The sequence below is a fragment of the Brienomyrus brachyistius genome, chromosome 5, assembly GCF_023856365.1.
Source record: "Brienomyrus brachyistius isolate T26 chromosome 5, BBRACH_0.4, whole genome shotgun sequence".
Lineage (NCBI taxonomy): Eukaryota > Metazoa > Chordata > Actinopteri > Osteoglossiformes > Mormyridae > Brienomyrus > Brienomyrus brachyistius.
Genome location: NC_064537.1, coordinates 8,589,281 through 8,602,817, shown reverse-complemented (window position 1 = coordinate 8,602,817; position 13,537 = coordinate 8,589,281). Strand labels below are relative to the sequence as shown.

The 13,537-nt window shown below is 44.2% G+C and overlaps 1 protein-coding gene across 1 annotated transcript; it reads left to right on the top strand.

Annotated features, from left to right (window-relative positions):
• The first annotated feature begins 246 nt into the window (after positions 1–246).
• LOC125742523 (transcription factor SOX-10-like) lies at positions 247–9,020 on the top strand. The gene is made up of 5 exons (XM_049014614.1): positions 247–303; positions 388–518; positions 3,486–4,353; positions 5,700–5,854; positions 6,351–9,020. Exons 3-5 carry the CDS (start codon positions 3,917–3,919, stop codon positions 7,082–7,084), a joined length of 1,326 nt encoding a protein of 441 aa, XP_048870571.1. The 5' UTR covers positions 247–303; positions 388–518; positions 3,486–3,916; the 3' UTR covers positions 7,085–9,020.
• Positions 9,021–13,537: the final 4,517 nt, after the last annotated feature.

Below are 13,537 nucleotides of genomic sequence, written 5' to 3'. Positions count from 1 at the left end.
AACACTGTTATACTTAAAGTGAATCATGATTTGAAAGTCTGAAAATGAACAGTCATCAAAGGAATCGATTTAAATATATTAATATACCTTACAATGTTAACGATAATGTTCCTATCTTTTGCATATATTTGCTATTATTTCATCGCAATTCAGTTTCTCCATTATTGGGAAAACTACTGTCATATAAAATGAGATGCTTTTCATTGGCAGTTTTTGGGGTTCAGAAAGTCCCGCCTTCTTTTGAAAAAAACGAGAGAAAAATCCAGCAAGCAGTCTCCACAGGCATGGAAATCAGGCTAGAAGGTAATGTCGTGACCGAGTGTGTGCTGTTCCTTTAAGATTTTTTTTTTCTTGAAATATATATTTTTTCCCTTCTTCACACAACAGATCTCTTTAAGCTCCGTCGACAGACACAGAGCCGGTATTCACTGCGGGGGCTGGTGGAGCGCGAGCGTCACTTTGGGAACTTGGAAATACTCTAAATCTCCCGCTAAACAGGCGAACTCCTCTCCGTGGAAGTAAGTTGCTGTTCAGTATATGTTTCTGGCTAAACATGTGTCTCTTTCTCTCGCTGTTTGGGTCTTTCAGAACTATACAAACTGAAAATAAATAGTTAAACTAAATTTTGCTGAACCTTTCCTGACTCCTGAAAATGATTACTGTTATGCGAATTGATGCTATCATCATTATTTTGATTGTTTGTGATTGATGTTTCAAGGGGTACGGATGGCAGTTATTAACCTACGTGTTCTATGCACCTGTTCTTTTGTAACGTTTTTTTTGCCGAAGTTAGTATTACATAAGTATACTAACACATCTGGAACATTTCTAAATGAATTTCCGTTCGTTCAAAACGTCATTTTATGCGTCGATGTCATATTATTCAAACAGCCCTATGCCATTAACAACAACCATTTCTTTTCTTTTAAAAAAGTTTACACTTTTTAAATAATTACTTATTTTTAAACCGGATTCGGAACACTATGCACAAAAACTTTTTTTAGGATGTTTTACCAGGATAGTTATAGATCTTCACCAGAAATGAAGATTACAGTTGTAAACAGGATGCGTATGACAAATTTTATAGATGTTCATATATAAGCTCCTCAAACGAAATGTAAATTATATAGCCAGTCATTGCAAATGATTGTACTTAAAACACCTATATGTTTTACTACAGCGCTCTTCCTTCAACGTCACTGATGAGGCCGAAAGGGAACTGCAATTCCCAGTTATTCAGCAAGTCTGTCTGAGTAAACCGATTTGACATTCAGAGTTACTAAACACTGCAGTATAATACGGCGAGCTGATTAAGCATTCAAATATTTAAAAATGTAAGATATTTAGGTCTATACTTACCAGTTTCTCGTAGGCCTCTGAAAATCATGTTTTAAAAGTTTTTTTTAGGTAGGAAGAAATTTGAATAGATTTAAAGGGAACTGACCGTATTACACCTGTAAGATAATACGTTTAAAGGTTACAGCAAATGACTAACGAAATTATATATTTCTTAAAACCACAATAATTCAATAAGCGTCGTAATTATGCATACTAAGTTGCCTGTTAATCACACTCACAGATTAGGTAGGAACACAATTATTTGTAACGTTTCTCTGCATACAGATTTAATTGGCTAAATTAATTTCATATAGCAACAATTAAGGAACTTACGCGATTCTTACAGGATGGCATAACAACGATTAACGCTGAATGAGACGCGTCTCTCCAAGAAGTTTAAGGGCGATGCGTTTATCCATAAAATGTAAAGTGTCAGCAGGTATACCGGTTCTATTTGCAGGACTCGAATCGGTGTCTTCTTCGAATCCCATCTGAGGTCCCGATCGGTTTCGTATTAAGCTATTCCAAGCCTGTAAATATGTCACGTTACTTAATTAGAAGTTTCGCTAATTTTACATCGGATATCAATATCGTGGATATTCTTCGGATGTACTAAGGAGGTTTACCGAAAGACCTTCAAAGCGGGATGCAAGAAAGTCAGACGGGCAACCTGATGATATTTGGAAAGGAGAAATGTTCTGAAACTTAGCGCTATCAGCCTAAGTATCAGCAATGGTATCTGCAGAAGGTGCATAGCAAATGGGGATGTGTGTACGAGGATGTCTTCAATTAGTGCAACGGTAATGAAATGCGGCCACGCCGGGAGGCAGAGGAAACGTCTACACCTCCAGCCAAAACGGCACCACACTGCCTGATTGTTCGCGGTAACTCAATCGCGGAAGATAACGTTGGTATAAACTCGTGAGAAGCAAATGCGGAAAACGGGTGGTAAAGGGAAACAGGGGAGCTTTGTGTGCAGGTGCGTGCGAGTAATGGAGGGAAGGCCCAAGCATGGGGTCTGAAGAATCGGCGTTAAACTGGGCTCTCCCGGGAGCGCTGATCTGCCGAACTGTGAGGGAGAAGACAACCATCTGTCAAAGTTCATTTTATTCTGCTTTTTATCAAATCAAATCTGACTCTGTTTAGATAAAAAGCCTTTTGCTCTTCAGTTCGTATTTAATTTTGCGTGTCATTTCTGGTCTGTTATGTATTTTATTTTTACACATGGCGAACTTGTATACCAAAATAGGCATAATCCTAACAAAGAACAGTAAAATATTCAATTTACACTATTTTTATTTATATAAAATAAAGTAGGCCTGACATACGCCGCATGGCAAAACAACAAACAAAAGTAACGATTTTTAAGTGTGTGTTTTTTTTATTTGTTTGTTTCTGAAACCCCGGGGAAAACCTGATATTTTTTTATTATGGGATCTTGAAATAACACGGTCAAACATCTGTAACTTGGTAGGCGAGGAGAATTAATAAAACTAACGCGACAATGACTTAGCAAACCCGAAATTAAAATGCGTAAATCTGTAGTATGATATAAAGCGGGATTTGGTATTCTTCTTAAATTGTTTTATTTATTTATTTATTTAGCTATAGGCCTACCATAACTATAAAGTGTACGAAAACTCCACTAATAAGGATTAACTGAAAAGTATCCTTGTTAGAGTTAAATGTGGGTATGCGAGAGTATTTTTTTCTCGGTTCAGGGGGGAATTATCTCGACTGTCATTTGGTTGTTAAAGTGAATTCATCGTCGAAATGTACCACTGCTGAAACAATGCGCATTTGTTGTTTAATAATGATAAATTAATGATTTAAAGGAATTCCATGTCACATGTTACCGTCAGGAATATATTAAACCCCATTAACCCCTTGTAGTACAAGTTTAAGGGTAGGTGGCTATACAGATGGCTGGATGGACATGAGGGGTGTCCGCGGGTGACGTGACGTAGGGTTTATTATCAAAAAAAAAACGGAAAACTGAACATATTGCTCAATAATATTTTGTCTGTTTAATGCTTTTCTTATTTTGTTTGCTTACTATGCCTATGTCATGTAGAGGCCAGTAAATGTGGTTATAGGTTTCTCGCTTATTTTTAATGACTACAACGATTGAAATGTCGTTATTTTAGGTGTGACCATCAAATAATCACCAGAATAAATGACAGAGGGCGTCACGAGTGAATAACTGGGGAGAAGAAAGAAATGAATGAAAAGTCAGAGTAAGAATCACGGCTCACTGGAGAGCGCTTCATGTGGAACTTTTGGGAGGGATTCTGATATTTACAGGATCTGCATTTGACGTTTACTGGGAGTCTATATAAACTGGATTCTGAGCGAAATCTGGACGTTGACTAAACGGACACATAACACCTTTTAACACTGTGATTCAGCTAAGTCCCTCAGTGCAATGGAGCGGCAGGAGTAGCCGGGGAGGCATATTTTTCCAAATTACTGGGTCAATAAATAAAAACGGACATATTAAGCTAACTTCAGCCTATTTTCTTAATTTTCCCAAGTGACTTTTCATTTTAAAAAAAAGAGTGAAAAAGAAGGAAAGAATATGTCTGGAGAAGAGCAGAGTTTATCTGAAGTGGAAATGAGCCCCGGTGCGTCGGACGATGGGCACGCAGTGTCGCCGTCCCACTCCGGTGCGATGGGACCGGGGGGCTCGCCCTTATCCGCGTCCCAGCAGCAGATGACGGTAATGGACAGCGAGGAGGCTGGAGCGGACGGGCCACCGTCAAGCAGGCTGGATGACGATGACGACCGCTTTCCTGCTGGTATCCGTGAGGCTGTCAGCCACGTGTTGAATGGCTACGACTGGACCCTGGTGCCCATGCCGGTGCGCGTAAACTCAGGCAGCAAAGGCAAGCCTCACGTGAAACGGCCGATGAACGCCTTCATGGTGTGGGCGCAGGCAGCGCGAAGGAAACTGGCCGACCAGTACCCTCACCTGCACAACGCTGAGCTCAGCAAAACCCTGGGCAAGCTCTGGCGGTACGTAAGGAGACGTGGGTGAAGTGCTGGCCGGTTAAATCCTGACGTGCGCAGTTTAAATTAACTGCTTATTTATTCAATACATGCATATTTTTGCTGAGATGACAGAACAGTGTTCGTTAAATTTTATACCTTGGATAATCATTAGTGAAAAATATTCAGGCGTTACAATTTCTTGCCTCCATAATTCATAGAAATCCGTGTCAGTCTTTTTCTGGATGATCATCTACTTCGTCATCACTGCCAAACGTGTCGGATGAAGTTTTAATGTCTCAAATTTTCTCTCCATCTATCTTCCATAACCACTTACCGTGTTCACAGTGTTATCTGGGGTTCCGCTACCCCAGGAAGCATAAGGCTGGAGACATTATGACAGTCCATTACAGGCTTACCAGATCTACCATTATAGACTGTAGAAACCGCTCAGTTAACTATGAGCAGCTGGACTGCATCACAATGTAACCTCTTCGGGCATTAGTGCCGTTCAGTCTTGATTCATGCCCAATCTCCATTCAGCTGCCAGCAAAATAACTGGCACATTTTGAGCATTACAGGAATTCGTTCGGATCTGATGTACTTTGGTGTGTTTTAACATGTAATAAGACATCAGACTTTTGATTCCACTTTAATGTTAATTACATGCTTGTCCTACACCTGATTATTCTGGTGTACCTTATGTTGAGTTGTGTCAGTCTGTTGAGAGTTGTGAGGTTCGAAAACAACCATTTATATGTTGCATCTGTGTATAAAATGCTTAAAACTTACTAGGGAAAATATCTAGTGCACCTCATTTATGTTTCGTGGGTGGACTTTCAGTATAAGTATCATGGGAAACAGCAAAATGTCACATAAACTGCCTAGATACTCAGAATAAAGAGTAAAAATGTGTACCCTTGCTTGTCACTGGCGTTGTACCCTCAAGGGTCCATTTGTACCCTTAGCTGTAGGTAAATGTACATTGACTCTGAGGAACATTTCTGCACCATTGATGGTACATTAATGCTGGTTGTACCTTAAGGGTGTTCCTCAGAGTCCATTTATATACCTTAAAAGGTACAAATACAAGGGTACAGCAATAGTGACAAGCACAGGTATACATTTTTACCCTTTTTTCTGAGGGTGTAGAATGTGCACACTGCCTGATTCGAGGGAAAATGTTTGACAAGTCTTGAAATTCAAAATAAGTCTGTAAGTATACATGCTTATGTTTTTTAAACATCCAGCTTCACACATATACAGTCATACACACACCTAGGGCATTGCATGTCTCATCTGCATCAACGGTGTGCAGCCATTTTGACCATCCCCTAACCCCGTCCCCCTCCCCCCTCCCCACACACACGCAGGCTCCTGAATGAGACCGACAAGAGACCGTTCATCGAAGAGGCGGAGAGGCTGCGCAAGCAGCATAAGAAAGACTACCCCGAGTATAAGTACCAGCCACGGCGCCGCAAGAACGGCAAGCTGGGCTCCGGCCGGGATTCCGACGCCCACTCGGAAGGTGAGGTCGGCTACAGCCAATCACACTACGAGAGCCGTCCCTCGGAACACGACCACTCGGGGCAAGCAGGCTCCTGATTGGCTGATGGGCGTCGCCCACAACCAGCCCATGAGCTGTGGGTTTGAGCAGCTGACGCTGTCACCAGGCCCGTAGCCAGGAATAAATTTTTACTGAAGATTTTTCTTAGTATATTTCACTGACCGGGGGGTGGAAGCAAATTACAAGGTTGGTTCAAACTGATAATTTCAGTTTTTAGCTGTCATTTTACTATGTCTGACTGTCACTCCTGACAGTCTAATAATTAGACCCCCCCCCCAACTGGCCCTGCGTTTGGGGGTCCTCACAGTATGTTGTCGAGTTGGGGGGGTTTGATGAGAATGCCTGGTATACCCGATATGCCCGCTCCTACCCCCACATATTTCAGGGTTCCCCTTTATTTCTACCCCGACTTAGAAACTCTCTACTTCTTCATTTCCTGTGTTTATTTCCCTGTCAGGCCAGAGCCAAGGCCCCCCCACGCCTCCCACCACCCCGAAGACAGAGCTACAGTCTGGCAAGTCCTCAGAGGGGAAGCGGGAAGGCGGTGGCGCCGGCGGGTCCCGCGGTGGGCTGGGCGTCGCCAGCGAGGGGCCGTCCGGGTCCACGGCTGGCGTGGGGAAGCCTCACATCGACTTTGGGAACGTGGACATCGGCGAGATGAGCCACGAGGTGATGGCTAACATGGAGCCCTTTGACGTCAACGAGTTCGACCAGTACTTGCCTCCTAATGGACACCCGGGGGGCTCTGGGGGCGCGGCTTCCTCGGCCTCGCCCTACGCGTACGCCCTGGCTGCGGCTAGCGGACACTCGGCCGCCTGGCTCTCCAAACAGCACTCCCCCACAGGATCGGACCCATCCAAGGCCCAGATAAAAAGCGAGTCGGGGGCAAGTGGCCCCTTTGCGGAGTCTGCGCCGGGCAGCTCCCATGTGACCTACACCCCTCTGGGGCTGCCCCACTACGGATCAGCCTTCCCCTCGCTGCCCTCCAGGGCCCAGTTCGACTACAGCGACCACCAGGCCTCCTACTACACTCATTCCAATCCCACCTCGGGCCTGTACTCTGCCTTCTCTTACATGGGTCCCACCCAGAGACCCCTGTACACGGCCATCAGCGAGCCGGGCAACGTTCCCCAGTCACACAGTCCCCCGCACTGGGAGCAGCCAGTGTACACCACCCTCTCCAGGCCCTGAGAGCGAAGGCGGGAGATAAAAGCCCTCAGTCACGGCTCATTTAGGAACCGCGGTGTGGACACGTAGAAGATGGCGCAGACTGGAAGAGCGCGATCCTAATGTCATCTCTGAAGTGCAAGAGGCTGGACGTTCAGTCTCTGGCCTAAGTTCGAAATGCCTGAAACAAGTGTTGCTATGTAAAGTTCCATGTAGATGCAAAAATTTGATAAAATTAGACATTAAGCTAAATCAGACCCATTAAGCAAGGTCATAAAAGCCTTTCCTATGTTACACCCATGTGTTTGATGGAGAAACCAAAAACGGGCAGAAATATTATATTTAATTATTACAGTGAGCATATTTGAACCCTTGTAGATATAATAGTAGTTCTACACTGTATATGCAACACAAAAGGACAATGTGTAAATATGTTTTACACGGGACATGCTTTGTCAACAGATTTTCCCAACAGGACAGGTTATAATGAAGTAATTTCCTGGTGTGGTTGTTAATGAAGTATTCATCCTCTATTCTTCCACTGCTAGAGCCTGTAACAGGAAGTATAGAGCACAAGGCAGGGGGCACCCTGGGCTGGACGCCAGTCCATCGCAGGGCACAAGGCAGGAGACACCCACTCAAACACAGGGAAGCTTAAAGGAAGCCCTACCCACATCATCATCAAGCAAATTATTAAAACATAATTACCTTCATTTATGTTTTTTATTCCCCTTGCCTGCCATATGGGGCATGGACAGCTATATTCACCTTTGGTTTTAAGAATGAAATATTCTTCTTTAGCGATTCCACACAGGCTGTGTTAAGGCTGATGCATCGAGCGCTGCTTCTGGGTGGAGTTAGACAATTTGGTTGGGGCATGGAGGCGTTGGGCCAGACACGTGTGTGCAGAGAGGCATGGAGGGACTTGACACACGTGTGCAATGCTGCACGGCAGCTCAGTGCAGGCACGTCTCCGCTCTCCCTGAACCCCCTCCCCCACACCCCGGCTCCAGTCCCACAGCAGGACACCAAAGCATTAGGAAAACTTCAAACAGTCCTTGAAAGAAGAACAGCTATTTTATACAGAGAAATTGAAGTTTTTTTTATAGACCAAACTGAAGGCTATTTCTGTCAAAGAAGAAAGCAGTTTCTTGTGTTTATATATTTCTTTTAAATCATCATCACACTCAGAATTCTGCGACGCTGGGCTGATCTGGGGTTTTATCTTCATGTCAAATGTTTAGTGTGAAATTCTGGCTTTGTGCTTCCCATGGACGGCCTCGCATTGAACTTTCGTGTGTTTTTCTTTAATAGTGAGCTGTTAATCACAATAGAGTGAGCAAATGTGTGTATTTTTTTTTGAGAGTGAGAGTAAGACATCCTGTCACTCCACTTTGTACTGCTGGATCCCCAAAGTAAAGGTTCATGGGAGTTTTTCTTGTTCTGAGGGCAGATTGAAAAATTATTTATTGAGAGAGATAACCAATCATGTTGTAGGGTCCAAGCAACTAGAGGAGGCGGGACCAACCAATCAAATGTCGTGGTCTTGCCTCCCCTAGTTTCTGATTGGTTAACTCTTTGACCCCATCATTTTTCGTTGTGCCCTCAGAACATCCATCCATCCATTTTCCAAACCGCTTATCCTATTGGGTCGCGGGGGGTCTGGAGCCTATCCCGGAAGCAATGGGCACGAGGCTGGGAACAACCCAGGATGGGGGGCCAGCCCATCGCAGGGCACACTCACACACCATTCACTCTCACATGCATTCCTATGGGCAATTTAGCAAGTCCAATAAGCCTCAGCATGTTTTTGGACTGTGGGGGGAAACCGGAGTACCCGGAGGAAACCCCACGACGACATGGGGAGAACATGCAAACTCCACACACATGTGACCCAGGCGGAGATTCGAACCTGGGTCCCAGAGGTGTGAGGCAACAGTGCTAACCACTGCACCACCATGCCGCCCCGCCCTCAGAACACCTCTATGTAAATAAAACTCAGCAGCAAAGCAATGCATCCGAATGATTTCCATCGCAATACAGATGATGCAATATGGTCTTTCAATCTGGGGACCTGCCAATTAATTATGAGTGCTGCCAATAGTGTGGCGTTTAAGACGTTGGACTTATAACTCAAAGGTTGTTGGTTCAGGGCCTCGCTTCAATATCTTGGCACCCAGTTGTATAAACAGAAGATGCTTTGCACCGAAGCATCTCTTAATTAACTACTAAAATACAGGTTACTGTTACACTGTTAAATAGGGGTTAAGTTAGCGCCAACCTGGAGCTTAGCGTTCGATTTCATTTCACAATTACCGGTGCTGCTATGAGACAAGGCAGAAAGGGGGCTGTAGGGCAGGAAACGGTGCCAAAAGGACATAGCAGGGACGGACTATACAGCTGTACCCCAAAGAAGAGAAATGATTAAATACACAGCTGTAAAAATGCATAAAACGATACACTGTTAAAGCATGAAGCCGAACACAATCACTGAAGCATTACGGAAGTGCTTGCTTGGGCCAGTCCAGGGTTTTAAATGTTTCTCCGAAACATTAGGCTCCCTGACTGCTTAGGGATGGTGTTAAAGGGGTGCCTTTCACTCGGCATGTCACTAGGGCATCCATAGCGACGTATGATCTACATGGAATCCGCTCTAAAAAAACTCTACTGTAAGCCTGTTCTTGCTTGGAGCCACCTGCTACATAATTACCAATTAACGCTGTTGCTGTTGAAGATACCAACAGCTTCTCTGTATTTTATTGGCGGTAAAAAAAAAAAAAAACTACTTCATAAAAACATTTGACGTAAACTAGGTGTAAAACTTACAGCCATACTGGCCATGAACCTTATTTCTGGTTCCCTTATGTCCCCTAACAATGTGAATGATTTATCGTTTTTACACGATTTATATATTTTTATTTGGGGTCCCTGTATTCTATGTGCTTTCTTATAGTCCCGAATCGACTTCGATGTATTTTTTTTTAAATTCCGAATTTCTTATTGTTTCCTTTCATAACACGAATTTTCAAACTCGCCATTATTGTTGCAGATAACTGTTGTGATATATTAAAACAAATTATTTATATTTGTTAATACCATGTTTCTTATCATTGTTAACCGTTTTTACGACACTTTTGTACGTGTGCGGCTGAATGGAGAACATGGAGACCGGAGCTCACATTTCGCATCAAATAAACCGTTGTCGTGTTATGTAAATAAAAAAAACTTCTCTGCTTTAATTTAAAGTGACTACTCAATTTAGAGTCACATGAAAGTTGTTTTTAGAAGAAGTGGCCATTTAATATATGTGATTAATCACCCTGGTGCTTAATTTGTGCGGCATTTGCCCTACGAAGCAATTAGACAGTCTGGTCTTATTAGGTTACTCCTCATCCACAGCCACTTATCCATCCACGTAGATGGTGGAGCAGTACGCAAATTTGGGAATTCAGGGAGTCAGCGGAATAAACCCAAGAATACCTTTAACTCCACTGCGGTGCACGACGGTGGGACCCCTGCGCGGAGCCTGTGACAAACAAGCGGCACACTGTGTATAATGTGTGCGCCTCTGTGCGTGCGTGCGCGTGCGTGCGCGGTGGGGGTACGCCGCACTGGCAATTCCCTGCCTTTAATCGGCAGCTTGACAAAGACCGTCATTGAGATGGTGGATGGGGAGGCGGGCGAGCGAGTCATAACCGTAACTGGTCGGGCTGTAGCTTTGCAGCCATACAAAGGGACTTTCATACTGCCCCCCCCTCTCTCGCTGCCGAACCTTAGGCTATAATGGGATTTAAAAATTCCTCCGGTACTGCAGGCGGTGGGGGCAACGGCGCGGGACTGAAAGGGGAGATAGGTGGTGATACTGGGGGTGAGATGGGGGCACAGGGGCACATCCTTCGATTCTGTTTCCCGTCTGCAGTATCAACATTGCTTCTAAGCCAGTGGTCGCCAACAAATTAATCGCGATTAACCCCCGTCACCACCACCTCACAATCGATTGGCCAAATTTAGGCATAATCCCCCCACCATCGACAAAATATACCGTCTCTATATTTTGGTACTTTTTTGGTAAAAGTAACTCTCATTGTAAAAATGGTCGGAGACCACCGCTCTGAAGTATTGTATAAACTCCTAAATGTTTGTTGTTGTTTTTTTTAAACCTCGTTTAACTCTAAGGGGTTAGCTGCGGTTCAATCCCCCCCCCCCCCCCCCCCCCCGGCGGATACGTTTGTTACGTAGTGCTGGCTCTTTTACAGGCATGTCCTCATCTCCCAACAGCCGTCGGAAAGACCTACTTTATCTGTGGTCTGCTGCTCCAAATAAATTACCGAATGCTGAACTTAGGGGAAGAAATGCACAGACAACGAAGGATCTGAGATTTGCGTCGCCAGTGTTGCAGATGCAACCAATCACTATAGAGTGACTTTCCAATGCAGCGCGGATAAGAGGCAGTTCACGCTCCTCCAAGCTTTCTTCTGGATCTGTCTGGAAACGGATTTTAGATGCAGCTCTAGGATTCCAACAACATTTCGGACAGAAAGGTGAAGTGGCTTGTCTGAAACCGTGGAGTGTTGGTTTACACGTGCGGAGAGGTGGTTGGATGGCAGCGCGGAAAAAGGAAATTTCATACCAGTTTTCTCAGTGTGTGCGTGACTGTGTTGCTGTCAGATGGTCTGCGGTCTAGGCGAGCCGGGAAAGTACAAGACTGGATAGACAAATATGACACCATGAAGGAGAATTCCTACAGTTGTAATGTGACTCACGAAATGAATGCGCCGATCTCACACATTGTAGTGACGCTTGTTGATGGGGAAGGTGGGGGTTGTTAACGTGCCATCAATTTATAGCAAAAACGAAACCAACACCATCCCTTGACTCACAAAGTGTTTCGTATGTAGTACAACAGATAAAAAATTAATACAGCCGTTGTCATTTGATAGAATTTATGGTATCTTGTAAGATTTGTTCCATCACCTGATATTGGGTAAACTGGTCCCTCAAATTCCTCATTTGCTGTCCGCATTCCTTTGCATATCATTCTCAGGGTTTTTTTTCCTGTTGATACCAGGATATAATGTTCAGTACAAGACCTGTTTTTGTATCACTAATTTTAGTCTTATAGTTCTTATATTTATATAGAGTGGAAAACAAAAAAAAAACACCTATGGGATATTTACGTTGTCACCTTCGTTGATGTCACTGGCAGCAAACACAAAACAAAATACAAATTATTAATAATCCCACTCTACCACCAGAGTACTACCCGGTACCTAATACACACAGGTACAGACAGTCTGCTAACGTTTCAGAAACTGAGACGTCTATATTTCCATTTTGCTAATATTAGCGAGGTTCACCAACACCTTTCCCTTTTAATGGCAACAGACTCCGGCTCTTCCTGAAGGAAACCAAAATATTCCCAGAGCAGTTGAGTGATTCCTTAAGGGCTTCCTGGATCTGCACCAAGACTTCCCGCCAGTGAGACGTGTCCAGTACATTTCCGGTGGCAACTGGACAGGAGCCATTACTTAGATGCCCAGGCCGCCCCAGCTGGCTCCTCTCCATCCAGAGGAGAAGCCGTACCTGACGGTTCTCCAGGAGAGGGAGTCCAAAAATCCCGCAAAAGCGTAATTTCGGCCGCATATATCCATGGCCTTGTCCCTGCAGTCGCTACCAGAGTGGCATAGGCGTGGAAAATTTACAGAAACTTTACATTCCATGGGAAGTTAAGCTCGGTAATTTTGGAAATACTCCAAGTTGGAAACTTTCCAAGGGAATTAATAGGAATATATGGGGACTAGTAGGAAAATTCCCAGAATTTTGCAATCCTAGTCACTAACCACAGAACTCGCGAAAAGATGAGGACAGATTGACCAATAAACCAAGAGTTCCCAAGTGAAGAAAACGCCACACTCTTTTCCGTAATAGAAACACAGTCTGATATTTTGAGGCTATAACTCGTAGCCCAGTTGCTTCCTGTTCAGGAACTCATTGCCTGAGCCCACGCTAACGGACATGTCTGGACAGAGATAACAGAACATCACCAGCCTATAGCAACAACGTCGCCCAAACCACACACACCAAACACCCTCCCGCTAATGGGTGCATCTTCACATCCCATCTATATCAAGCACAAACAGGAGCAACAAGAAGAATCCAAGTTGCCCATCATGGATACGACTTTCAGGCTGAGAATCCTCTATCCAAAATACCAGTCAGGAGCTGGATGAGTGGGTCCAACTGTAAACAAAATTTGGGACAGAATCAGATTGGTCTGGGTTGGGGGCTCTTTCGTACGATATGTTTTCATGGGGCCCAAAATCTCAAGATTCCTGGTTCAGAGGAAAACTGAAGGATTAAAATGTTCTGCCAGGTATCCAGGTGTCAGTAACATTTCATTGGCTGTATGATTTATTACGTCATAGAGATCCTGCCAATATCTATAGGTCAAGTAATAACAGAAACCGTGACTAACAA

Coding starts and splice junctions, on each gene's coding strand:
- LOC125742523 (XM_049014614.1), top strand. CDS start 3,917: ATGTCTGGAGAAGAGCAGAGTTTATCTGAAGTGGAAATGAGCCCCGGT. Junction 4,354..5,699: donor ACCCTGGGCAAGCTCTGGCG/GTACGTAAGGAG, acceptor ACACACACGCAG/GCTCCTGAATGAGACCGACA. Junction 5,855..6,350: donor TTCCGACGCCCACTCGGAAG/GTGAGGTCGGCT, acceptor TTTCCCTGTCAG/GCCAGAGCCAAGGCCCCCCC.